Below are 26,787 nucleotides of genomic sequence, written 5' to 3' on the forward strand. Positions count from 1 at the left end.
GCATCGTAATCGTGCCATCGTCCCCCGCATTGTTAAGTGGATGGGCAGCATTAGTATAAAAGGCAGCCTGTCTATGGGTTATTGTTTGTTTTGTCTTTTTAATAAACATTTTAAATTTAAGTTTGTTTTTTTTAATGTTTATTTTTTTGTCTAGTCTGTCACTATGGCCTGATTCAAAGTTGTATGCTATGCCGATGTTTTCCCAGTTCAAAGATTATTGCCTTCATGCATGTGTTTGAGACGCACTAGGCATGCGTGGAGGTACATTACCGCAGCTGCTTGCTGCAAGTACTTATTCTCAGTGTGATTGACAGTCAGGGGGTGTTTGAGGTGGTAACGAGGAGTATTGGCTACAAACACAAGCGTGTCACAACCGTTTCGGGGGCGTATCGCCACGGCAGGCCGCAACTAGGGGGGGACTAGAGGTGCACGTACACCGGGTGCTGGAATGCAGGGGGTGAAATAGGGCTGACTCAGCCCCTGCACACCTCGCACAGAGGGCCTGATTCAGAGCCGGAAGCTATTTGCGGACGGTCGTTCCAAAAAAGGGGCCGGCTATTTAAATTGAGCACTCGCTCATTGCGGTTTGTTGACGCCTCTATGTCTGAGCGAGCAAACAAAAAATGCGCTCGCTATTTTGTAAAGACGCCCCTTTGCCGTTCGCATCACACGTCATCTCCGGTATTTATTTGATTAATCGGGTACATCGAAAGGCATCTGAACTGCTCACAGTGCTTGTGGTAGCTTTTTCCTAAAAGACAACCAAGTGATATGGTCGATGACGCTCCTTTACTAATTATGCGCTCCCATTAAACGCCCTTTTTACCGTTAGGCACGCCTGCGTTCGGATCTCCACTCCCCCGTTTTCAAGCACCTTCCCCTGTTACCACCCACAAACGGTACATTCTGTCAATCAAATTAGCAGCCCCTCGCTGTTTTGTGAGTGCACGATTTCCGACCGCAATGACTGGTTTGCGCATGCGCATTAAGACCCATACGCATGCGCAGTTGTGCGAACATCGCTCATAGCAAACGAGCGGCCGCTTACGAGTGGCTCTGAATCAGGCCCAGAGTCACAGTAGTCATTGAGAATTGCGGTGCTCATAGTATTGGCAATGCATTGAGAATTCCTGTTCTGTGACTGGGAGGTGGCTAGTCAGACGCACAGAGATGCACCATCATATGGGCTTGGTATGAGAATGTAGCGTGCATGTTGCTGAACTAATTGCAAACTCAGGGCCCGATTCAGAGATGGACGCTACTGCCGCCGCCACTGCTGTGAATTTGTGTGCAGTGGCTTTGCAAAAATCTGCAAGGTCGCAGCCACTGGAATTTGTATTGAGGTGTCCACTGGCGGCTTTGCAAATCCAAGCGATTGCATACAAAGACACAGCATTGAGTGCAGATCAGTAACCCTATGGTTATTCAGACTGGATGTTGGAACTGGAACACTAGAGCCATATTATCTGCTTACGGGATCGCAGTTTGCAACCTGCCCCAAAAATGCTTGTGACACATCTGCGTTTGAGCCTCCACTCCCCCTTCACCTCCCAAAAATGGTTCCTGACTGTCGATCACATTGTAGCAAATCCTCGTTATATGACCACCGACAGTAACGAAACTTGGTGCCCGCGCAGACCACTGACAGTTGCTCAACTGCGTATAAATCTACATTGCGTCATTCTGAATCAGGCCCTCAGACGAATTACATAAAGCATTATCTTATTAGATTACTCTTATGCTGGGTACAAACAAGGTTGTCAGGTCAACCTTTTGGCTGACTCACCAACCTATTTAACAATTGGTAAGTGCATATACACTTACCATTCGTCCGCCCAATGTGTCGGGCCTGACATCACAACTGGGTGGGCATGTAAATTTGCTTGCCCAGTTGAGCTATCACTCACCGCCGGGTCCCTGCAGCTTGTGTATGGGTGATTGGCAAGTCGCCTGTACACACCAGCAGATGGGCGATATATCTGTAGATATATCAGCCATCTGCTGTGCTGCACTGCCGATGCGATATGTCTGTGAACAACGCCGTTCACAGAAATATCGAGGGTACACACCCGCCGACTGAACAGCCAATATATCGCTCAGAATTAGAAATAGCTGCCAGGTTACTTCAGTTTATGAACTTCCACTAAATAAAGGTTACAAGATCAAATAGTAGAAGTGAAAATACATATATTAAACAGCTCAGCAAAGTTGCATCAAACTTTTGTCATTTGCTCCTGTCTCAGCCTCCTCCCAACAGCTTCATATAGAGTTTATATGTAAACAGATTACTTGCTCATGCCTCACATGTATTATGTTTGGGATTCTAAGGATTTAGTTGTCCATTGTGATGGAGTTTTTTCAAGTTAATTAATGCTGCTTGGGAGAGATAAGAAGACCCTGTTCTGCTGAGTAAAGTACTTATTGTTCTATGTGCGAGACACTGGAGAGTTTTTTGCAGACAAAGAAATGCAGTGATAAAAGCTGATTTACGCACACAACCTTCAGTTCACAGGCAAATGTACTCCCTGGTTTGACGGCTATTTTCTGATTCAATGACCCAGGGCCTTATAGTGAGATGTTAATTCGTTTTGTGACTTTTTTTGGCTAGTTGGCAATTTTTCTTTAATGTACATCGGCAAAGCGCGTCTTTTTTCATGCGTGCACCCACCCTGCAACTATATATCACTAGGGTGGCAAAACTGGGTCTGGAAATGAGATCAGATGAGAGCAGTGGGCATTCAGACACACAATAAATAGAAAATAGTAGCGCTTTGATGATTTAAATTCACAAACAATTGTTTAAAATAGCATAAACCATATAGGTCACTTTAATAAAATATATTTGCAATGGAATCAGTAAAAAAAACAAATGACAGCGAAACGCATTAGTGGACCACCAAGGAGACCACCCCAATACCACCTTATTTGCCAAGTGTCTACACACACAGCGATCCGCTTCTCAGCTACCCTGGACCAACCTTCCGGATTCAATCCATTCTTGGGATCATCTTGGAACTCTTTTTGCTGTTCACACCCTGGATGTACAACAGAGGTCCACACCGTACAATTTGGAGGACTCCAAGTGCAGCATACTTACCTGTATGTCAATAGGAGCATTCCCCCTATCGGTATGAGGATCTGGTAATTATACTCAGGACAATTGAATATTATATTGGTGTCAGTACCATATACCATTATCCGGTGTTTATGTACTGGACAAATTCACCTCAAACATCCAAGTGACAATATTGCTTTTAACCTACCCATATATCCGGCAGTACTATAGGCAGGGCCGCAACTAGGGGGGGGCTGGAGGTGCACGTGCACCGGGTGAGCCGCTGTACCTGGTGCCAGTGACCTCCAGCCCGGTGCTGCAGAGAGGCTCCAAGCCGGACGTCCGCTGGTAATATTTATTACCAGCGGGCGCCCGGCTCCTCTGCAGCGACGCGGTGTAGCCGGAGCCGGAGTTCTCTCCCGAACTCCAGCTTCCGGCTCTCCCCACGGGCACTATGGGGGAGACGTCATGACATCTCCCCCATAGTTCCAAGGACCAGCCGGCGGACCGGACGCGACGCTTGATGCAGGATCGGGGTTCAAGGTAAGTATTTTTTTTTTTTAATAAGCTGCACTACAGGGGCATTATTATGGGGGCAGGGGCATTACTATGGAGGCATAGGCAATAAGGGGCATTACTAATGGGACATGAGCACTACAGGGGCATTACTACAGGGGCATTACCACAGGGGCATTACTGTGGGGGCATGAGCACTACAGGGGCATTACTGTAAGGGCACTACAGGGATATTACTATGGGGCATGGGCAATACAGGGGCATTACTATGAGAGCATGGGCACTACAGGGGCATTACTATGACAGCATGGGCACTAAAGGGGCATTAATATGGGAGCATGGGCACTACAGGGGCATTACTGTATGGTGGGCACTACAGGGGCATTACTATGGGGGTATTAACATATGGGCATTACTATGGGGGCATTACAATATGGGCACTACTGCAGGGGGAATTACATGGGGGGCGCCAAATTACTGTCTTGCCCCTGGTGACAAAAATCCTAGTTTCGGCCCTGCTATAGGAACAGGGAGTGTGTTGATGTGGTCCTATACTAGGTGTATACATTGGCTTGCTATTATAGTTTTTTACTGATTCCAGTGCAAATATATTTTATTAAAGTGACCTATATTGTTTATGCTATTTTAAACAATTGTTTGTGAATTTTCATCATCAAAGCGCTACTATTTTCTGTTTATTGTATGTTCACTCATGTATGGGCCTGACTAGCCCTCATATAGTAGCAGCTTGGAATAAAGCACTCACCTCAGCGCCTGTACCCATATATTGGTATTTCATTTTGGCATTCAGACACAGCCAAATTACTGTAAGGTCACACATAGTGTTATGCTGGGTACACACTATACAGATATATCTGCAGATGTTGGTTGGTTGTTGACGGGCAGCAGATATATTGGCCAGTCAATTGATCGGCCAATATATCTGCCAATGTGTACTCAGCTTTACTCAAATGAACGTCAATATGTTTGAAGCAAAGCCTCCTGGTCGGGACTGGGGGCTATAACCCAAGGGTAAGTTGCACATTGATGATGATGATGATGACACACCCATTTACGCAAACACACTGAAACTGCGGCAACTGTTTTAAAAGACACTTTAGACTGCAATGAACACTCGCTTTACATGAATAAAGAATGCTTCATACTCATTTGGGGAAAGGGAAATCTGCATATGTATTTTAAGCTGTTGCCATAAAAAATTCTAATAATAATTTGCATCTGCTTTGCTTCAAATTCAGATGCTCCCAATTTTAGATACTATCACTTTAGAATGTCAACAGTTAAGAGCTCATTCAGACCTGCTCGCAAGCTGCGGCCACTCGCTGGCAAAAGGGGGCCGAATATTCAAATTCCATGTTCGCACTGCGTGGCGTAAGGACTCCCTCTATGTCTTAGCGAGCTATGGCACTGTGCGCTCGCTAGTGTATAAAGACGCCCCCTTTCCCCTCGCAACACACGTCATCTCCTGGAATTGTAGGATTAATCGGTAACATCGAGAGCCATCGGAGCTCCTCGCAGCCCTTGAGGTAGCCTTACCCCGCCGCAAGCACTGCGAAATACATGCAGATGATGTGTACGATGACGTTACTTTGCTAATTATGCACGCCCTTTAAACAGCGTTTTGTCGGCCTGACATGCCTGCATCCGCAACACCACTCCCCCGTTTACAAGCACCTTCCCCTGTTACCACCGACAAATGGCACTATCTGTCACTCAAACTAGCGGGCAGTCTGTGTGCTACGAGCGCACGATTCCCCATTTCTAAGACGGGCTTACGCATGCGCACTGCGACTTATGCGCACTGAGCAACAATCGCCCAGCAGTGAGCGATCACGACTTAGCGAACGGGTCTGAATCAGGTTCATTGTCCCTGGTGGCCCAGGGTCACTTACCTGCTCCTGACAGCTGCAGCAACTCCACCGCAGTTTTCGGATCCTGGCGGTAGCTGTCACTTCCGGCACAGACCTCTGATCCTCCAGCGTTCTGGTAAGTACAGTCCTCCTATCCCTAACCCTCCGTCTAGTGCTTAACCCTAAACCCCCTCCTCCCCGCTGCCTAATCCTAACCTTCCCTTAGTGCCTAACCCTCCCTTCCTGCAGTTTAAACATAATGTTAACATTCTGTCAGTGTCGACATTTCATGGGGACATTCTGAGAATGTCGACATCATAACTGTCGAGATTGTAAATGTCGACCTATTGACTACATCACACACATGACTGGGCAGCAATAACAGAGTTTATGCCTCGTATATACCTCAGTTTATCTATGTAAGCAGTGGGTTTTTTCTATAGTACTCAGCATAACTTCAATCATAAAATGCATTTTCTACATTTTTTATTCTGTAACAAATATGTTTGTTCTGAAATGAAGAAGCTACAATATAAGTGTATTATGTACCTCTGAAAGAAACCTATTACAGCCAGAGATGTGAATATGATGCAGAGAAGACAGTGGGCCTGATTCAGACCCGGTCGCTATGAGCGTACGCTCACATGATGCAAATATTTGAAAGTGACGTGGCGGGGAGCGATCGCTCACCAAGGCATAGGCACGCCCATCGTACCTGTACGAGCGTTCACTTTGTGTATGCAGACTCCCTTAGCAATGCAGAGATGCCCACTGCCCCACGTCATCTCCTGGAAGTTTATGAAAACATTGGTACATCGACCACTATCGGATGCGAACGCAGTGCTTGTGGTAGCTTTTGTTTACCGCAAGCATTGCGAGGAAAACAGAGGAATAAAATGGCTGGTGACGTGTACTATGACGCTGCCTGTTAATTATGCACACCTCTAAAACAGCGTTGAAACACTCAGGCACGCCTGCGTTCGCATCTCCACTCCTCCGTTTTTACTGGACTGCCCCTGTTACCACCCACAAACTTCCTCTCCTGTCACTCACTCTGCTGGGCTGGTTTTGCTGGGCGAGCGAGGGATCTGTGATCGCACAGTGTAGTTCATGCATACGCATGCGCAGATTAGCAACCATCGGCAATAGCGAGCACACTGCAGATAGCGTCCGGGTCTGAATCAGGCTGCAGGGAATGCTGGCACTATATAAAGGTCTGGTTTTCTGTACTCTTTCCAGTAAGTATAGAAATGAATGCAGATGGGACTATGCCACACACTGAGCAGTACAACCATCATATTTACGTAATAGAACAGGAGTATTTGAATTGGAATGAAAGCAGTGAACAGGAGTGTTTGCAGTTACATCAATAGAAGGCCCCACGTTTTTAGTCAGACTAAACAATAGCAGTCACATAAGCTGTTTTGCCACATTTAAAAATGTATATGTTATAAACTGTGGGCCTAACTCAGAGATGGCCGCAGCTCACACAGCAGCTGCATCCTTATACGCAGCGGTTGTGCGATAATATGATAATGATGCAGGAGGTGTCTTGTGTAAATACTGCTGGATACTCTGACCCACTGCTGAGTCTAAGGACGCGGCATTGGTCATCGGAGTAACCCTCAGATTATTCAGGATGGCTGGGAATTTTATGCTGCTGAAGCCACACACAGCCACTGGCTTCGGCTCACCCAGAAACCGGGGCAGACCCGATCCCATTTTCTGTAACACTGCCTTTCGCCACCCTCCAAATGCCAGTAGCACGTCAATCATGCTGCAGCATTTGGGGCACTTTGAGTGACATCACAGCCCCGGATCTGCACATGCACCGTGCAGCTGCGATGTGATGTAATACAGCATCAAAATATTGGAAACTGCTCCTGCTGTTTGTGCATTTGTTATTCCCAATGCCGCCGACATTGATAGTGTATACATGCACCTGCATATATAGGTATATATATATATATATATATACACACATATATAAATACATATGTACACATATACAGTGCTATTTTTCAGCAGGAACTCAGGGCTCGATTCAGACCTGATCGCACAGCAAGGCATTAGGACGCCCACTATGTCTTGGCATGTGATCGCGGTGTGTATTTAGATGCCCACCAGCCTGTCTTAAGATTCCCACTTATGCACGTCATCTCCAGGAAGTGTATGCAACCATCGGTAACATCGAGTACCATCGGAAGCGTACGCTTCAGTGTGAAATTCAACCAAGTGACATGTACTATGACGCGCCGTAATAATTATGCACGCCTCTGAAACGGCTGCATTCGCACCACCACTCCCCCGTTGTCTTTGTCCAACCCACAAACGGCTTGTCCTGTCACTCAGACTAGCGAGCAGTCTCTGCTTAAGGGACGATCGCTTTGCGATCGCATGGACTGGGTTGCACTTGCACACATTGCAAACATCGTCTGGCTGCGTGCGAACGCATCCTAGCGAGCGGGCTGCGGGTCTGAATCGAGCCCTCAGTTCCTGACCTCTCACTAACTATGACGTAATGTCCTGGGCCAAAATGTATCTTCCATAAGATACGTTTTATTCTAAAGGCCCTTTTGAGTGCCTTCTTTCATAAATACTATATATATATATATATATATATATATAATGCGTGTGACCTCATAATATGGCTCTATAATATATGTTAGATATCATACAATTTCTGCATAGATACCCAGCGTGGATCATTATCATTTATTATTATTTGTACCTTTAAACGTGCACAGGGGGTTTTTCAGATCTGCTGCAGGGTCTCTTGGACCTGACAGGTGCTTAGATTGCTCCTTGGGAAGCACCTTGGATTTAATTTATCTAGTTCCTTTTATTAAGCAGGGTACACACTGACAGATATATTGGCCGATCAATTGATCGGCCTATATATCTGGTGCCCGTCGGCCAGTGTGTACCAGCAATATGTCTGTGGTGTCATTCACAGACATATCGTGTCAGCTGTGCTGCACAGCCAATGGACAGATATATCTGCAGATATATCTGTCCTTCGGCAAGTGTGTATAGGTGATTAGCCGATCGCCCGTACACATGCACCGGCAGCCACGGTGATTTGCACTTAATAGTATTGCTATTTAAAATTTTGCAGGCATTAATAACCATAAGACTAATTGGACTCCCACTCCTTTAGTTTGGCAAGAAAGCCCCCCACCCAACTCTTCCAATTCTGTACTGAGCTGTCCTACACCCCCTACCAGTCTTTGCTTTAGCATGGTGCAATGAATGCTGATATTGATAAAGACCAATGGCATCACATATTTCAATTTTCCCATGCCAGGTCTACAAATTACAGAAATGCAATATAAAAAATTCTCCTCAGATGGTATCGTTGCCCAACCCTCAATAAAATGTCCCCTTGCAGTGGGATAGCCAAAACTTTGCCAGCTCCATAGCAATACATAACAATACTCTGATGTGACCCCTCCCCAAAGCTTCTAGAGAGACACCTCTGTCCACGGTGGTTGTTAATTTTTATACCCGATAATATTGCCCTAGTTAATTTTATGTCACACAGAAATGCTCAGTCACATTATATCACACAGTACAACCCAGGCCTGGAGAGAGCTGGGCTGGGCCCTAGTACTGTTCAAGGAGTGTGCCTTAATTGCAGGAGGCGTGGCCATGCCCTCCTTGTTTCTAAGGAGGGCATGGCCACGCCTCCTGCAATTAAGGCATTATTTGCAGTGCTGAACCCCCCTGTTCAGCACTGTGAGCCCCTCAGCCAGGGGCAAAACCAAGAAGGGTGGGCGTTCAGTCTGTTCAGTGTGCACAGGCACAGGTGACTGCTGCTGCTGTTCAGCCTCCCTCGCCCCACTGCACTTCAGAACACAGCAGCGTGTGCTGCACTGGGTAGCAATGCTGCTGCTGCTTTCCACAGGTAAGAGGGAGGGGAAGGTGGAACCTGGCCCCTGCCAGGCCCCTCCAATAAACCTGGGCCTGGGTAATTAGTACCCACCCCCCTCGGCAGCCCTGGTGCCACCAGTTCATATTATACCATATTACAGTGGTTACCAAACTGTGCGCTGTGGCACCCTGAGGTGCCTCGGGACACTTGCAGGGGTGTCTCACGTTGGTGGTCCAGCACCAACTCAAATTATTTATGGTCAATGTAATGTAAATATGTGGACAAACAGATCCGCAAACCTGTCCTCCACCACATATTACTACATTTTTTTCTGAATTTCTCAATAACAAACTTTTGTCTTAGGGGTGCCATGATAACATTGCTGATACTTTAGGGCGCTGTGATTTACAAAACTTTGGGAACCACTGCCATATTCTATTCCTCCCAGTTCACAATATGCCACACAGTGCCTCCAGTACCCATTATGCCACACGATGGACAGGGCCAACCAGCTCCTACCTGATGATACTTCCTAATGCAGGTGTTCCATTTTGAGTGTATATTATCTTACTTTAGGCACTTGTCCCTTTCTGGGACAGTCCTAATCTTGGAGCTCAATTCCTGTCCTCCCAGCTTCACAAAGGAAGTAAATAAGGAGTAGCCTACTCTCTGACAATGCTGGTCTTACTTATTAGCTCAGCTGAGTCTGTGAGCATGAAACAGGTGTGCGGGAGATAGATCATAACAGTGTGGAGCTTTACTGGGAGAGACAGAGATCGCCACTGGCGAGTCCCCCTTTTTTAAGCCCAGACAATGGCCAGACCCAATTTCTTAGCAGGCAATTTCAGGAACTTGGTAGACAAATATATCAGCTGGGTCCAGACACCCCTAAGCCTCTGGGCCCCATAGCAGTGGCACCGCCTTCACCCACTATAGCTATGCCCATGTTCCCTGGCCTCTCTAACTAGTGTTGGAGATGCAATACGGCTCTCTTCATATTTGGTAGCCTGGTCCCACTTTGTTAGAGTTTTGGCATAAAGTTCATGAGCTCTCTGAGAAGATAACGGTCTTCCCCTTCCTTTCACACCCGAGTTTTGGCTTTTAAACTTAATGGATTTACCTATCTCAAAGTTGAAAAAGTCGCTACTCTGACATCTCATGAATGCAGCTAAAGCTATCATCCAGTGCCTATGGCGATCATCTTCTTCTCCCTCCCTCTCAGTGATTTTGAAGAATCGACCTTTATATCAATAATAAATAAATAAATCAGAATTCCCCGCTGTTTGGTATGATTCATTGACATTTATGGAATCTGCCATCTATAAATGACATGTCTAATCATCCTTTGAGGATGTTCCTATTATGCGGGCTGAGGTCTCCTCCAAATTACATAATTCCTCATGCTAATACATTGCCCTCCATATTCCTATCCCTATTTTGTTCTTTGGAATCCTTTCTTACACACTTTCCCCCTCTTCTCTTCTATAATCTAATTTCTTCTTTTTCCTTTCTGTCTCTTATTCCCTTTTCTAGATCTCTCTTCACCTCAGTTTGTTTTCATCTCTCTGCCTTCTCCATATTACAGTTTACATATATTTAGTTTTACGAGCTCTCAGTTATCATGATGCTACTGTTTCCAAGCTCCTGATTCCTGTGACTGTTGTATTATATGGTTCAATGTCTGCTTTTGATGCATTTTATGTCACGCCAGTTGTTGCTTGTAAACTGTATTTTAAAAATAGATTGCATGAATTCTGCAGGCAAAAATGACAATAATTAACAGCCGATTAGTAAACAAGTGCCTTAGAGGCTGATGCAGATTTCAAGGCAAGTTGGGTGGAATTGCTCCTGCAGTGTGTGCACAGAAATCAATATGTATATTTGCCCATATACAGATTTGTATTCATCCTTGCGACAACCGCCCCATCTGTACGCTTGGTATGATACCCGGCATCATCATCAGTACACGCTTGCATGAGTCCTGTTCTTAGTGCAAAAGACACATCTGAATATAGGAGTATTTATGCTTCCTATAACTCTGCGTAGCCCACAATTCCATTCACCTGCCCTCTCTGAACATTGCCTACGCGAGAGCTCCCTCTTACAGCCACGTTACTCCCTTTCAGTCACATGTTGAGATGAAGCAATGAAAAACTGTAAGTTAAGTCTCACAAAGTTAATGCAGAAATGTATATGGAAATCAAGAGATCTTAAAAGTACCTTCAGCTTTCCCTACAGAAGATATATTATTCTTCTTTGATGACCTCAAGAACATCAGATCATCTGTGATCCCATCAGCCAGCTAAGTGACCCATGGGGTAATGCAAGGTAACCGCCGCAGATGCACAAAAGAGGCCATGAAATCTCCGTCTGCCTACGGAAATCCTGTACTCATCACTCCCCAATGGCAGTGACACGCCTCCGTTTTGGGAAACGGAGGGCATCGCCGCCGCCTCCCCACCCAGGAATGGCAGCAGACTGTCAATCAGACCACAGACCCATACTACACATGCACAGTACGGGTCCAGCTCATGTGTAGATTCCCGCACATCGAGAATCTGTGAACAAATCTGAGCTGCGTCCACAGCTGAACCAACCCCTTTATACTATTTCTCCTGTGGACTCCTCCCATCAGACTCAGCTTCTTCACAAAAGTCAACCATGCCAAATTGCTGTCCTTGCAGAGAGCATTTCTAGAAGGAGAAATTACTGAAGTGAAATTTAAGTTTACAATAACACATTTACCTTCTAATAATTCTCCTGTCCCTGATGGCTTCTCTGGGGAACACTACAATCTCCTCCAACATGATTTACTTCCCAATTTTCTGGAACTCTGTAATACCATTCAAAGAGATGCCTCTTCCTTTCTGGCCTTTAATGAATATCATAGCACTTTACTCCTTATCAATGGTGTCCGGGGTGACACACTTTTCTTGGGCCGTAAGACCCGCCAGGGATTCCCCCTTTCGCCACTCTTATTGAATTTGGCTATAGATCCCCGTCTTCATTTACTCAATGGCAGCTCTTCTTTCAAAGGCATTTTAATTGGTTGTCGTGAAATGAAGGTGACTGTGTTTGCCGACAACCTTCTTCTTTATATTTCTGACCCTAGGGATTCTCTAACTCATGTCTTACATTTGTTCGAGCAGTTTGGCCGGATCCCTGGATAATATATTAACCCTAGTAAATCTGTAGCAATGTTATTTGATGTACAGTGGATCTGACCCCTATGGGGAGAGTCCCTCCCTCTTAGTCTTAATTAGCTTGGTATTCAACTTCTTTATCGACTGAAAGTCACTCCAACTGTCAGGCTTCTCTCTGATGACTTAGAGTTGGAGTCATCTTTTGTTATCCTATCTGGGCCAGGGGAATCTCATTAGAATATTTTTTCCTAAGCTACTTTGTATGTTGCAATCACTCCCAATTCTCTCAAATCAGAGAGATGTTCGGCTTATTATTTCCATTTTACATAATTTTTTGTGGTGGGTAGATGTCCTAGGATTAGCAATACAAAATAGTTGTTGCTCAGATCAACTTAATAGTCTTTCACAGGTGCTTGTAAAGGGAGGGGATTACTCTAGACTAGAAAAAAAAATGTTCTCTCCAGCACACTGCAAATAAAAATAAAAAAATAAAAAAAACCACAAAGACTTGAATACTACATGATAATAGAAATTCACAGATTTTTGTTTCATATATTTGCAAATACATGGTTAATCACCTTGGATGCCCTAGGATTAGTATGAGAAATCTTTACCAGCCTAGAGCCAATGGCGGTAGTAATATGTAAATATACTTACATATAATCAGGCAGTAATTCTGCGGTATCTTAGGGATTGGGTAGGTAATACAAAAATTTATGCTGCCACTTCATTGGAATCCATATTCCTTCCCAGTATGGATCTGATTAGTTTCCTCCATTTACATGACCAGGAGCTTTCTACAGAATTGCGAGATAACCCACTTCTTTGGTCAATGAGGAAATTGTGGTATGTACTCCGACATAAGTTGAACCTTAATGCCCATAAATTCCTTTATCTCCCTCTATTGTAAAACCCTGAGTTGCTGGCTGGCATGGCTGCTCACCTCTTCACATTTTAAAGGCTGGGGCATCCTCATTAGCTACCCTGGTAATTGCCCAACTCGTAAGCCGCGTTCCTATTCAAAGGTGTCACAGAAATTTCCTGTCAAACAGTCGTATTCCATTGCATTTTTACAGACCCAAAATGATATCAGCTCGGGCATTCAGATGTTCTCTGAGGCTGACTGTTGTAACCCCCAGCCCCTTCCCCATAAACAAGTAATCTCCTACCATTACTCCTTTCTCAGGGAGACATTGGATCACTCGGTGGTTAACACTGGGATGGTCCGTTGGTTATCCCAGTTTCCCTCCTTTATTGTATCTGACATTATTACTTATTGCCTCATCGTAGATGTTTTATGGGGTCTCCTGTGGCCAATTGTCCGAAATGTTATACGAAAATGCTAACATATTTCATCGCCTGTGGTATTGCCCCCTTGCTTGTCATTTTTGGCTTAAGGTTAAAGGATATGCTGAACCTCATGTAGTAATTTATGTTCCATCCACCCCTTAGTGGGCTAGGGGGATAGAACATTGTTGCTTGTCATTAATTCCGCCGGCCAAGAAGACCATCCTTCAACAATGGGTACTCCCTTTGTCCTCTGTTTTATTCCTATGTAATGCTGGGCATACACTGCCAGATAAAATGTCTGTCAGACCGACAGACATTTTATCTGGCTGGCTGCCAGCCGCAGATGTCCGCGGCATACACTGTGAGAGAAATCTCACAGTGTATAGCCCGACATCCGCGCTCCGCCCCCGGGGGAGGAGACATTTCCCTGTTCCTTCCGTAGGAAGGAACACAGGAAATGTCTATCTGTCGGCCGCGCTGGGCATACACTGCCTGATGCGGCCGACAGTTTCCCGGGTAAATATCGCATCGGACAGGCATGCTGGACAATCCAGCATGCCCGACCGAGCAATATTTAACCCTCGGTCGCCCGCATACACGCTGCAATTATCGCGGCGATCCGCCGATATCGGGCGGATCGTCCCGATAATTGCAGAGTGTATGGCCAGCATAAGGAGGTTATTTTATTTATTCCATTCAGAGTGTATTGATACTTTATTTCAAAAAGTGAAAAACATTTTTGGGGTCTGGGAAAGTTATATAGATACTCTGCCTTTGTCACTTTGTTCTCAGCTTCATAATACATTTGAAACCACTACCTGGTATGCCCTTTGTCTTTTGGATGGAGACCCCCCTATTGCCCTTTTATCACTGGGATGATGGTCTTCTTGGTTTAATTATTTCTGCTTTTCCTTTTGGTCTTTCCTTTTGATTATCTGCAGTGTACTGTATTAACCACTCATGTCCGTCCCAAAGGTAAATTATTGTTTCTTTGACTTGGTTATTCTTCCATATTTTTTTTATTATGTTTTTGTTTTTATAATGTTGCTGTATTACATGTTATTTTTCCTATTTAGATGAGACTTGTTTAAGATCCAATCCTGCATCCTGATGTACTATTATTTTAATGGTGATTTGCTGACAAAATATTTTGATGAATCAGAAGATATATAATTTCCCTTAATTTCCCTATCAATTTCTGCATTAATGACAAAATTTAACTTTTTCAGTTTTTCATTGCCGATTCAGAAAACATTCTGTAAAAAATAATAAAAAAAAACATGACGGGCATCAGGATTTACAAATCAATGTCTAAAACAGGTGTGCGCAATAAGCGCCCCCCCAGCTGTTGTAGAACTAGACATCCCAGCATGCTCTGCTACAGTTTTACTATTTGGCCATGCTAGTACTGCTGCAGGGCATGCTGGGATGTGTAGTTCAACATCAGTTGGAAGGCTGCTTATTGCCCACCCCTAGTCTAAAGCATCTTATCTTCTGCACAAAGATGAGTGGCAGCTCAGAGAATAGTAAATTACCTGTACATAGGTTAAACAGTATTGTACCACACCTTCTCTCCAGATTTTCCTGTGATCATCGATTTATCCATTCGACGTCTCCACATGAAGTTATCCACACTAATTGAGTCCATGAGGTTCCAGCCACTTGGCCAGCACACTAAACATCTGGATCTAAGAAAATTGGCCTCACTCCTAAAGGCCCCCACACACCAGAACGATTTCGTTCCAACCAGCCAACTAGTTGGCTGGTTGGAATGATAATCGTCCTGTGTGTGGGAGCAAACGATAGTCAGCCGTTTGCTCCCACACGCTGAAAGACGGCCAGAAACGGTCGTTCCAACTAGTTGGAGAAAATCAAACATGTTTGATTTTCACCAACTATCGTTCTAGTGTAGGGGGAAAGTTCCCCCCAACTGAACGAAAAGTAGGCGGGCACTTCTTCACCTGTCAGCGGCTGTGCGTAGGGGTGGATCAGTGGCGCTGCTGCACTACCTGCATTGTCAGTGCCGGTTCCCGTATCTCCAGCTCCCAATGGTCCTTCGTCATCATCGCCGTGTTCGCGTGTGTCTTCAGTTCCGGCGGGTCCTCCATCATCAGTGCAGTGTCCCATGTGTCCAGCTCCCGCGGATCCTCCTCCGTCATCAGCGCTGGCCAGGTTCTGTGTGCTTAACGCCGGCAGCAGCAAGTCCTCTGTCCTCAGCAGCGGGTCCCGTGTTTTCAGCGCCGGACCTGTCAGGAGGAGCAGGAGCCGGCTGGAACATGTAGCAGCAGCGGTGGATCCAGGTGGGTAGCACACCTCTCCAGTCTCCCCTGCCAGCCCGTGATCACCCCCCCTCTCCCCCACGATCACAGCTGCACCCCCCGCGGGAACAAACTCCCCCTCCCCCCCGCGGGTACAAACTCCCCCTCCCCCCGCGATTACAGATGCACCCCCCACGCGGGTACAAACTCCCCCTGGCAATCACAGCTTCACCCCCCCGCGGTTGCCCCCCTCCCGCGGGTGTACCCCTCCTCCCCCGCAATCACAAAGGCACCCCCCTCCTCTACAGGTGCCGAACACCCTCCCTCCCAGATCCCGATACTCACCTTCTCTATCTCCGGTGCATTGATGAAGCTGGAGTGCTCCAGACCTTCCTCGTGTCACTTCTGTGACACCTGCCGGGAATGCTGCCTGACCGACCTCCGATCCCTGGGGTGCTGTTGATGGCCTCCCTCTTCAGGTTGTTGGATGGTCCTGATGCCCATTGGTACCATATTGTGTGTGTGTGTATAATATTAATAAATATATATATATATATATATATATATGGAATGGGATTGAAATGGCAGCGGCTGAAATCCCGACAGCAGATGCCCGGCGGAGGAGATCCCGACTGGGGTAGGTAAGTATACTAACCCTCCCCTCTCCTCCCCCTAACCCTAACCAACTCTCCCTTAAGGGTGCCTAACCATAACCTCCCCCCAGTGCCTAAAGCTAACCCCCCCTCGCTGCACCCTAAACCTAACCCTCCCGGGGGGTGCCTAACCCTAACCTCCCCCCTAGTGCCTAACCATAACCCCCCCTTACCCTTGCCTAACCCTGAGATACCATTTGTTTTTTTTGTCCCTAGATCCCTACTTTGGAACGAAGAAGACCCTACTTCGCATAGGAGACGGTGAGTAAGGTTTCTTATCACAGATCCACTATGGACAATCTACTGGACAGTGGACCGATGCTACAGGGATACATAGGTGAGTGTTAGTACATTTGTGTGTACATGTGTGAGTGCATGTATGTGTAATAAACTTTTACTTTGTATGCTGTGTTTGTCCTGCGTTTATTTTAATTTGCAGTGGAACTACAGGTACCAGCGGGCCCGTAATGCCCCGTATGCTGGTACTTGTGGTTCTCTAAGTACCAGCATGCAGGGGAGGCTTGCTGGGACCTGCAGTTCCACAGCAAAAGACAATATTAGTTCATCTATTTTTTACACACACTATATACAATCAACCCGGCACCCACCGGCCAGGGGTTCCGGGGATAGCCCCAGGCTATCAGCCTGGGCCTGGCGTGCCCTGGAGAGAGGGACCCCTTTATTGGGGGAGTCCCCAAGGATCCCCGGCCTGGGCTGACTAGCGGTCAGGGTTAATGCTTCGGCTGGGGGGCCCGATGTAAGGGCTCCCCTGGCTGTGGCATTAGCCCCCCACTAGAAAAAGTCTTGTGCTGGTTCTGGATAATACAGAGGGACCCTACAAATTTTTTCCTCCTGTATTTCCAGAACCAGGACTGGATCAGAGTCCAGTGCTGGTTGCACAAAATACGGGGGACCCCCTACGTCGTTTGTCCCCCGTATTTTGGCAACCAGAGCTGGCTCTGACTAGCCTGGTGCTGGTTGTGCTTAAGTATGGGGGACCCATGCGTCGTTTGTTCCCCGTATTTTGCACAACCAGTAGGTCACTAAAGCCCGGGGCTGGTTGTTCTTTTGGGGGAGGGGGTCACACTGTTTTGTTTTTTTTTTACACAGGGTTTTTTTAAACACAGCAGCACAGACAGGTATCACTGTTCCTGTCCCTGCATCTGTGTTTATTATTTTACAGACAGATACATGCATCATGGATATCCCTGATCCGTGCAAGCATCTGTCTGCTAACCTGCACAATCTAAAGATCGGCAAATCTTTAGATCATGCACGATAGATCTTGTGACACATCGTGCAGCTTTTGCTGCACATAATGTCCTGGAGTGCCGGGGAGCTGCCGGGGAAAGTTCAAGGGATATCGGACACGATATCGGATCGTGACCACATCGCCTAGTGTGTAGGCACCTTAAGTCCCCCCGGTGGTTCCTAATCCTAACCCCCCCATTCCCGTTATAAGTGTAGTACTTACCTGGCAGGAGGACTTTCGGTTCGGCGTCGGGATTAATATAGGAGTCGTTATTTCGACGCCTCTGTTAAATCCCTTGTCGGGATTCTGCAGCTGGAATTGAGATTGCCGGTCTCATAACTACATCCCTATGGATCATATTTATGTATATATAAATGTGTGTGGCCCATTTAGTAATGATCGCATTTGCAATGCGATCTGGACGCCATATTAGCGTTCATGATCGCATTGCAGGATGCGATCATGCCACCCGGATGTATGAAGTTCCACCTGCAGAGACAGCGGTCACTTCACTCCTGTGCTTGGATCCTGTGCATGTGCGTTCTGCAGACCACGCATGCGCTGCGGCCATTGCCAAGGGAGGGTTCCTATGGAATCCTCTCATGGACAGATTTGTGATGTGTAGCATACTTGCCAACTCTCCCTCATTGTCAGGGAGACTCCCTGAAATAGCAGCAATCTCCCTGCCCCCCTGAAGAGTCTACCAATCTCGCTCATTGCACCTTACCTCCATTATGACAGTTATATAAAATAAAAAACAGAGATATATACATTCAAATGGTATCCTTAGTATAATGTGCCTGCATTGGTTATAAGACACAATGATCCCTATGGTTACATGCATTTTCTGAGAAGTATCAGTGTGTTTTCATCAGCAAATAGATATTACTAACTGCTTTGGGGCTCATTTACATGTGGATGTAAATCAATTTTTTAATGGCACGCCTCTCATATGTAGCAGTACACGCCCACTGTAACACGCACTCATAGGTGCTGCTTTCACAATCTCCCTGAAATTCTTTTTCAAAAGTAGGCAAGTATGATGTGTAGCCCATAAGCTACAGCGGCTTACACCATCTTCAGATGGCTTATGCTGCGTGCATCAAGGTCCAGAATGTTTCGCATTCCAGAACGTAATAAATCTGTCAGCATTGCATCCCCTATAGAAACTATTGGGGTTAGCATTGCCGCCGGAAATGGAGGTATAGCAACAGATAGCGAATATTTGCGTATATATATTTTTATAGATATATATATATATATATATAAAAACATGCACACATATATACAGTATATATATATATATATATATATATATATACACACATATATATACACACACACACAGTATATATGTATTCATATATAAATATATATGTGTGTTCAATATATTTATTCAAAACATGCAGAAGTAGGCAGGCAGTCTCCGCCTACTTCTGTGACATCACAAGTTGGACAGAAGTTGGCTGGTCTGATAAAAAAAGTTGGCAGGTTGGCTGGTTGGATGAAAAGTTGGTTAGATGTGTGGGGAAGCGTTTTAGTTGGACAGACAAGTTGGACGGTTGGTCAGTTGCTTGGTTGGAGGAAAGTTGGTCTGATGTGTGGCCAGCTTAAAGCTGGCCACACACTAGACCAACTTACATCCAACCAGCCAACTAGTTGATTGGTTGGAATGAATATATGGTAAGGTATAAAAGCAAATGACAATCAGCAATTTGCTCCCAAACGCTGGAAAATGGACAAAAACTGTTTGACCAAATTGTTTAGATCAATCATTTAACAAACTTGTCTGACCGACCATTTTCATCTGTTTTCTGGCATTTAGGAGCAAATTGCTGATCATCAGTTACTCCCATACCTTACCAGGTTTTCATTCCATCCAATCAACTAGTTGGCTGGTTGGATGAAAGTTGGTCTAGTGTGTGGCCAGCTTTAGTGTCCAAATTGGACAGACATATAGGGCCAAATGTAATAGTCAGTTTTAGTAACATTACAAACTCACACTTTCTCGCACTTTTAAAAAGTGCGAGTTTGTTCTGAAACTTGCAAATTCAGTAGCCTGCAAACTTTTCAGCTCGATGCTACTACATATGCGAGTTTGGGCAAGTTTAGGACTATGTAAACTGACACCATTTAATGCAAGTAGCATTAAAAGGTGCGTGTTTTAGAGAAGCCATCACAGATCAGTGAGAACCGTGATGGCTTCTGTGTGTGTGTTAAAAAAAAAATTACGTGCACCCCCTCCCTAAAAGCATAACCAGCGACAATGTATCAATGATGTAACCACAAGATTAAACTCACTTAACCTTGTGGATACAATGTAGCGGGAGCCAGCATAGACTTCAATGGTGAATTCTCACCATTGATGTATATGGGGAACACAGGCTGACCACATTCAGCCAATCAGGGAGCTGCTCCGATGGAGATGCCTGCTGATTGGCTGGCGGCCCCTTCAATGACGGGGCACACGTGTGGCCCGGTCATTTACGCGGAGCAAAGGTATGTGTACATACACATAAATTTGCTCAGTCCGGCATGGTATGGTTTTTTATCAGTTTGTTATTTTAACCCTTTGGATGCCTACATTGAACAAAGCGGACGTGAACTACGCATAGGAGAGGTGAGTATGGATTTTTATTTTAAGTACCCCTATGGATTACTTCGGATACTAGCTGAGTATGTGTGAGTGTGCAGGTATGTTTTATAAAAAATTAACTTTCACGGTGTGTTTGTTTTATTACGTATTTCTTTCGTTGTGGAACTACAAGTGCCAGCAGGCCCGTAAAGCCCCGCATGCTGGTATTTGTGGTTCTCCAAATACCAGCATCCGGGGGAAGTTTGCTGGTACGTGTGGTTCTACAACTAAAGACAATATTTAACCCTTTATTTTACACAAAACACTAACACTATCAACCCGGCACCCACCGCCCTAGGGTGCCGGGGATAGCCCCGGGCTATCAGTCTAGGCCTGGGGTGCCCTGGAGGGGGGACCCCTTTATTGGGGGGGTCCCCAACTCCCCAGGGATCCCCGGCCTGGGCTGACTAGCGGTCAGGGGTAATGCTTTGGCCGGGGAAACCGGTGAAAGGTTTTCCTTGGCTGTGGCAGTATCCCCCCGCTAGAAAGAGTTCGGTGCTGGTTTTGGATTTTAGTGAACTGAGGGCCTGATTCAGACCCGCTCGCAAGCGGATTGATTGTTAGGCAGTGTGCACGCACGGCGTGCGCACTGCGCGAGCCCCGGAGCTCGCTCCGGCGCTCGCATCCAAAAGGGGCAGCTGTTGATGTTGATGGATAGCTCGCCCCATTTGGAAGGCGGGGCGAAGGGGTGGCTGGGCAAAAGGGCAGCTGTTGATGTTGATGGATAGCTCGCCCCATTTGGAAGGCGGGGCGAAGGGGTGGCTGGGCAAACGGAGGCGTTCCTGCAGGAATGCCTGCCGTTTGTGGGCGGCCCTACTGACATCACTCGTGATGTCAGTAGGTGGACTTCCTGCTCTATTAGAGCAGGAAGTCCACTGGGGTTGCGGCAACGAGATTCTACCGCAAGGGTCTCGTCGCAAGCCCGATGGTCGCGATGGTCTTGACCATCGCGACCATCACCTGGCCGCTCGCATAAGCTGTGGGTGGTAACCCATAGCTATGCGAGCGGCCAGGAGGCTGCAACTAAAAAAACGAGCGGCCGCCCTGATTCAGAGCTAGCGCCCGCTTTTTGCGAGCACCTCTGAATCAGGCTCTGACACCCTATTACATTGGACAGTTGTGAAAAATTGCGAGTTTAGCACAAATCTCACAATTTACCAAAACTGACACCCTATTACATTTGGCCCTTAGTCACCCAAGCATAGCAGCTGGACCCTGGAGGATAGGATTAATCAGTTGATATTAGAGGCTCTTCCTAACATGATATTTAAGAAAGTAGTGTTAATTTAGTAAATCCAAACGCAGCATTGGATCTTCTGCGAGATCATCGGCCATCTGAGTAACCCTAAGGTTACTCAGATTGACCCTCGCAGCTCTGTAGCCGATGCAGGAAGCCTGCATCAGAAGACGCAGACCCTGACCTTGGCATTCCCAGAAAACAGGGGGGACATGCCCCGTTTTCCAGTACAGAAGCAGGCCCTTGTCAATCAGCCTGTGGTTTTGGGGAATTGCGAGAGATCTCATTGTAGAAGACTGGCACATGTGCAGTAAAGATCCTGCGCATGCGCCGATCTTCTAACCATCAGGTTTGCGTACTACTCTGAATCAGGCCCATTAAGCAGAATTACCTCTCACCTGACACACACATCTCCCACTTCGCTTTCAGGGAGAGCCTCCATGTGCTCTGCAGCCAGTCCCGTAATCCAGCCACAGAGGGTTCTTCTATGCATTGGAACACAGTCAAAGCCTCCGATCTTCTTGTACCACTCTGAGCGCCAAGAATCTCCTTTACATCCATCAGAATAACCCTTTGAGCTTTCGGGGCCTTGTTTCCATACTAACTGTATTCCTGCACAGTCATCTGGCCAAAAGGGCTCAGAGAACTCCAAGAAGATCTTGGCCACTGTGCCAAATCCCAGCCGCTCAATGGCTTCCATCTTTCCATGTGGCAGTGGTGGATCAAATAAGCTGGATGCTTGTTCCTTCAAGTAGCCAAGTGACACAGTGACAATTACATGATCTGCAGGAAAATACTCTTCATCTTCACAAAGTACATTGACGGGATGTTTAGATATATTGGCAACTGGTTTTGGAGATCCTTCCCATTGGATGCATCGAACTGCCTTACGGCAGCGTAGTGCATTAGGAGGCAGTTGGTCTATCAAGACATTTAGCAAAGCCTGGTAACCTTTACTGCCCAAGCAGTTAAAAAAAGGTCCCTCTAGGGCAGTGTACAAACTGAGTTGACTCAAAGAGAATTCATACATGGAGTTACAAGCCTCGTCAATGCACTCGGTGCGCTTACACCATTCATAGACACCTTCTGAACCCTCAGCCCCAGAAAGGTTGGATAATGCAAACTCACTGTCTAAATATTCTCCAACTGACCAAGATTCACATTCTGGCTTAAAGTCCTGCTCGGTAATATGACACATCAGCCTACCAAAAAAGCAAGTTATCTCTTCTACCTGGGGTGAGGGCAGCAGCTTCCCTTGCTCAGTGAAGAAGTAATCCTGGGGGGTCACAGATACTGGCTGGCAAGACATCATATTGAAACCATCATCCGCTAGCAGTCCTGCTTCCTTAGCCATTTGGTAAAGTGGATTATCTTTTTGCCCATGGATCCAGGTGGCACCTAACTCCAGTGCAGCAGACCCCAAAGATTTAAGTGTGAAAACTCTTCCACCTGCACGATCTAAAGCTTCAAGGATAATCAGGTCCTTCACACCATGTTTCACCAAAGTGGTGGCTGCACCAAGTCCTGCAAAGCCAGCGCCAATTATAACCACTCGGGGTGAGTGGCTGGCATGATGTTCTGAGTCCATGGAAGTTGAAAGAGAAACGGGATAACCTAGGATCATAAGCATCAAATTAAGATTGACTGTTCTCATGTGTACAGACACTAATTTAAAAAAAGCAGAGTGGCTTATGTTGTGAAAATCAATTACAATAATTTATGTAATTTCAAATTTATTTAAGAGACTATGCATTTTGAGTTGCAGAGTATACAATTTCAAAGTCTGCAGGTGTCACTGTTGTTATTGCTTAGGGAAATTTAATCATGTCAAAAAAGATTTTATATATATATATGTATATATACACACACACAATAAAATATAAATATATTATCTGACACTACAAAATTTTATGATTGAGCCTTTTAAACTATTTATGTGATTTGAACTAGATTATTATTATTATTATTATTATCCTTTATTTATATGGCGCCACAAGTGTTCCGCAGCGCCTTACATAGTACATACAACTAATGGGTGAACAAGAAACAAGTAACATACAGTACATTACAGTACAGGACAAGGACACAACTTATATACATTGCTGAAATAGTGATTAAAGCACTCACAATAAGCTGCCGGGAATTGGCGGTCCCGTGTTAGGTGCCCTAATGGGGAGTAGAGAGTAGAAGAAAATGTAAAGAGAAGCACATGAAGGAAGAGGTCCCTGCTCGTGAGAGCTTACATTATAAGAGATAATTGCAATCGATTTACTATATTTTTTGCCAATAAAATAATAACAGCACATATATATATATATATATATATATATATTTTAGCTTATATATATATATGTGCTGTTATTATGCAGTACATTAATATATAATTATATGACCCAGAGTGGGTGCTACTATTAGGTAGAATCAATTATTTTGGGGTGAGCGTTTGGGCGTGGGGCCCCCGAGGTTGATCTGGCTGGGCTTCTTAAGGGCATCACCACTCACAACTCACAGATACATTTTCAAATCACCTTTTATTTGTTTGTTTATTATTCATGTAATTTTAATTCTTTCTTACTATATTAACACTTATTTATTATCTTTACACATCTATACTTTACACTTCACTATCACCTTTTTTCGTGTGATGCCCTGGGGATGGTCCTTGGCTGGATTTTTTTGGGGGTGCCCTGCGCCTCAGACGTGAACCCCTGAATGTTAGGGAAGCCGGCATAGAAGAGCCTTGACGCTGGCCTGGCGTCTAATCATATATTTGCAAATGTATGTAACTAATACCTCTGAATTTCTATTATTATGTAGGGTTCAAGTATTTTTGCTGATATTGTTGCAGTGTGCTGGAGGGAACACCCTTTTCTTCTGTGATTAATTGATTAACCCAGCAATCTTCAGTAGGTTCTTTAACTACTTAACCTTTGAACATGGCTGTATGTTGGAGATAAGGTAGTCTTTTTCTTGAATCTGTTTCTTACTAGTTTAAAGTAAACGCATTTACCTACAAATGTGAACATTTTCCACACTATTGCTTATTAGCTACATTCTAAATAGAGATGCAGGATGAGCTACCCAATCTATTATCACTATATTTATGTAATGCATTAAATGGTATCAAACATTTATAATGTAAGTGAATATCTATTATGAGTTGTTTTATACAAGAGTTTCATGATCTTCTCATCAAATGTGAAGAGATCACACGTGTATGCCGCTAAAAATGAGACAATCTGAAAGTCCAAAACTATATGTCTGTGAATGACATTGTTCACAGTCATATCAGGTGACCAACCAAGATGGCAACTCTTACATTGATTTGGGATTTTTAAATCAATGCTGCGACATTTGCACTTGAATGAAAATGTTCTGACCAGCATTTGTGCAGGAAGGTATGACTAACAGCCCTGAGAAACACCCCATGAGCTTAAATCACCACCCCCTACAAGTCAGGAACACAGGAGCTGCAGCAGTGCAGTATTCCACTCACCAGAAGCAGCACAGTTATCCCCACGGCAGCCTGCGTGCTGTAAGACTCTGGAGAACAAACTCCTGTGTTTATAGATTCCAAACAGAGCCCTGGTCTGTGAAATCTTGGACCATCCGTGTTGCTTACACAACATCCCTCTTTTCCCCAATAAGATCTGTGAAGTACTGCACGCAGCAAATATGGGGTGTATTCAGGTTATGAGACACGTACCTTTGCCCTGCTGAGACAGATGAGGTTGATCACAGTAAATGCTTAGGTTTATTCCTGTGGCTGGAAATATAAGTATCAACATTCAACTCAGTCCTGTGTCATCCGGAGACCTTTGGTCTGTTTTTTTGATAAAAAAGAAATGTACAATAAACTCAGTTTACAGTACATGTACTGTGTAATCTCTCAAAATAATGTGTTTTACAACACAGGTCCTATTAGACATAATAGTTCAAATATTGGGATAACTTGTCAAGGTTCGAGTTAGGAACAGCAGCTGGCTGCATATTTGTTGATTTTGACTGGGACCTATTTCAGGTGCTTTCTGTGTTAATATCCTGAGGTCAGTACACAAGCTTTGTAAGTCATCTGGTGGCTGCTCCAGATATTTTCATTGGTGCCAGCAGCCTTAAATAGGTGACGTTCACAGACATACCTTGAGAGTTATATCTTTCATACAGGCCCGTATTAACAATGGGGTGAGTGGAGCTGCAGCTCCAAGCCCACCCATTAAAATAGGCCAACAACAACCCCTGCAGTGCAGACACTGGGCCTGATTCAGACCCGCTTGCAAGCGGGTCGATGGTTGTGCATTGCGCATGTGTGCGCAATGCACGTGCGCAAGCCCTGTAGCGAGAGAGAAATTCTCTCGCTCCGGGGCTCGCTACAAACGAGGCGGCTGTCGTTGTTGTTCGACAGCTCACCTCGTTTTGTAGGCGGGGTGGGGGGGTGGCTGGACAAACGGAGGCGTTCCTGAAGGAACACTTGCCGTTTGTGGGCGGCCCTACTGACATCACCAGTGATGTCAGTAGTGAGCTTCTGGCTCTATTAGAGGCGGAAGCTCACTGGGGCTTGCGGCAGATGAGACCCTACCGCAAGGGTCTCGTTGCAAGCCCGATGGTCGCAACCATCGCGACCATCACCTGGCCGCTCGCAAAAGCTGTGGGTGGTCACCCAGAGCTTAGCGAGTGGCCAGGAGGCTGGGTTTCAGAGCGAGTGCTCACTTTTTGCGAGCGGCTCTGAATCAGGCCCACTGTTGGGAGGAATTATTTTTTTTCTGTCACCATCCCAAACATTAATCTCCCGGCCACCCAGGCAATGGTGCAATCACGTACAAACGCCCCCTCCCTAATGCCAGCCCCCCTGGATGTCTAAAGACCCGCCCACCCCCTGAGCCGATCGAAGCTCCACCCCCAAACCGGTCGAAGCTCCGCACCCCACTTTGTTCTAAGATGCACCTCCTGTCTGGGAGTGGGACCGGAAGTGAAGGTAGGAGGCTGCAGGGCAAAGTGCTATATCT

The 26,787-nt window shown here is 45.7% G+C and overlaps 1 protein-coding gene across 6 annotated transcripts in view; it reads right to left on the reverse strand.

Moving 5' to 3' along the window:
- LOC148524023 (spermine oxidase-like) overlaps positions 1 to 26,787 on the reverse strand; it is a 60,337-nt gene that overhangs the window by 5,840 nt on the left and 27,710 nt on the right. For 3 of the 6 annotated variants that reach the window (XM_088472293.1, XM_088472292.1, XM_088472291.1), the window contains exons 3-5: positions 25,491 to 25,607; positions 23,912 to 23,950; positions 22,183 to 23,398 (exon numbers count right to left, since the gene is read on the reverse strand). In XM_088472293.1, coding sequence (XP_088328419.1) covers positions 22,183 to 23,398; positions 23,912 to 23,950; positions 25,491 to 25,572 — 1,337 coding nt within the window. In that variant the 5' untranslated portion in view covers positions 25,573 to 25,607. Of the gene's footprint in view, positions 1 to 22,182; positions 23,399 to 23,911; positions 23,951 to 25,280; positions 25,456 to 25,490; positions 25,608 to 26,787 lie in introns of those variants that run through there. The other 3 variants (XM_088472290.1, XM_088472294.1, XM_088472295.1) reach the window with 3 other exon arrangements.

Source organism: Taudactylus pleione, unplaced genomic scaffold, assembly GCF_031769625.1.
Source record: "Taudactylus pleione unplaced genomic scaffold, aTauple2 ptg000122l, whole genome shotgun sequence".
Lineage (NCBI taxonomy): Eukaryota > Metazoa > Chordata > Amphibia > Anura > Myobatrachidae > Taudactylus > Taudactylus pleione.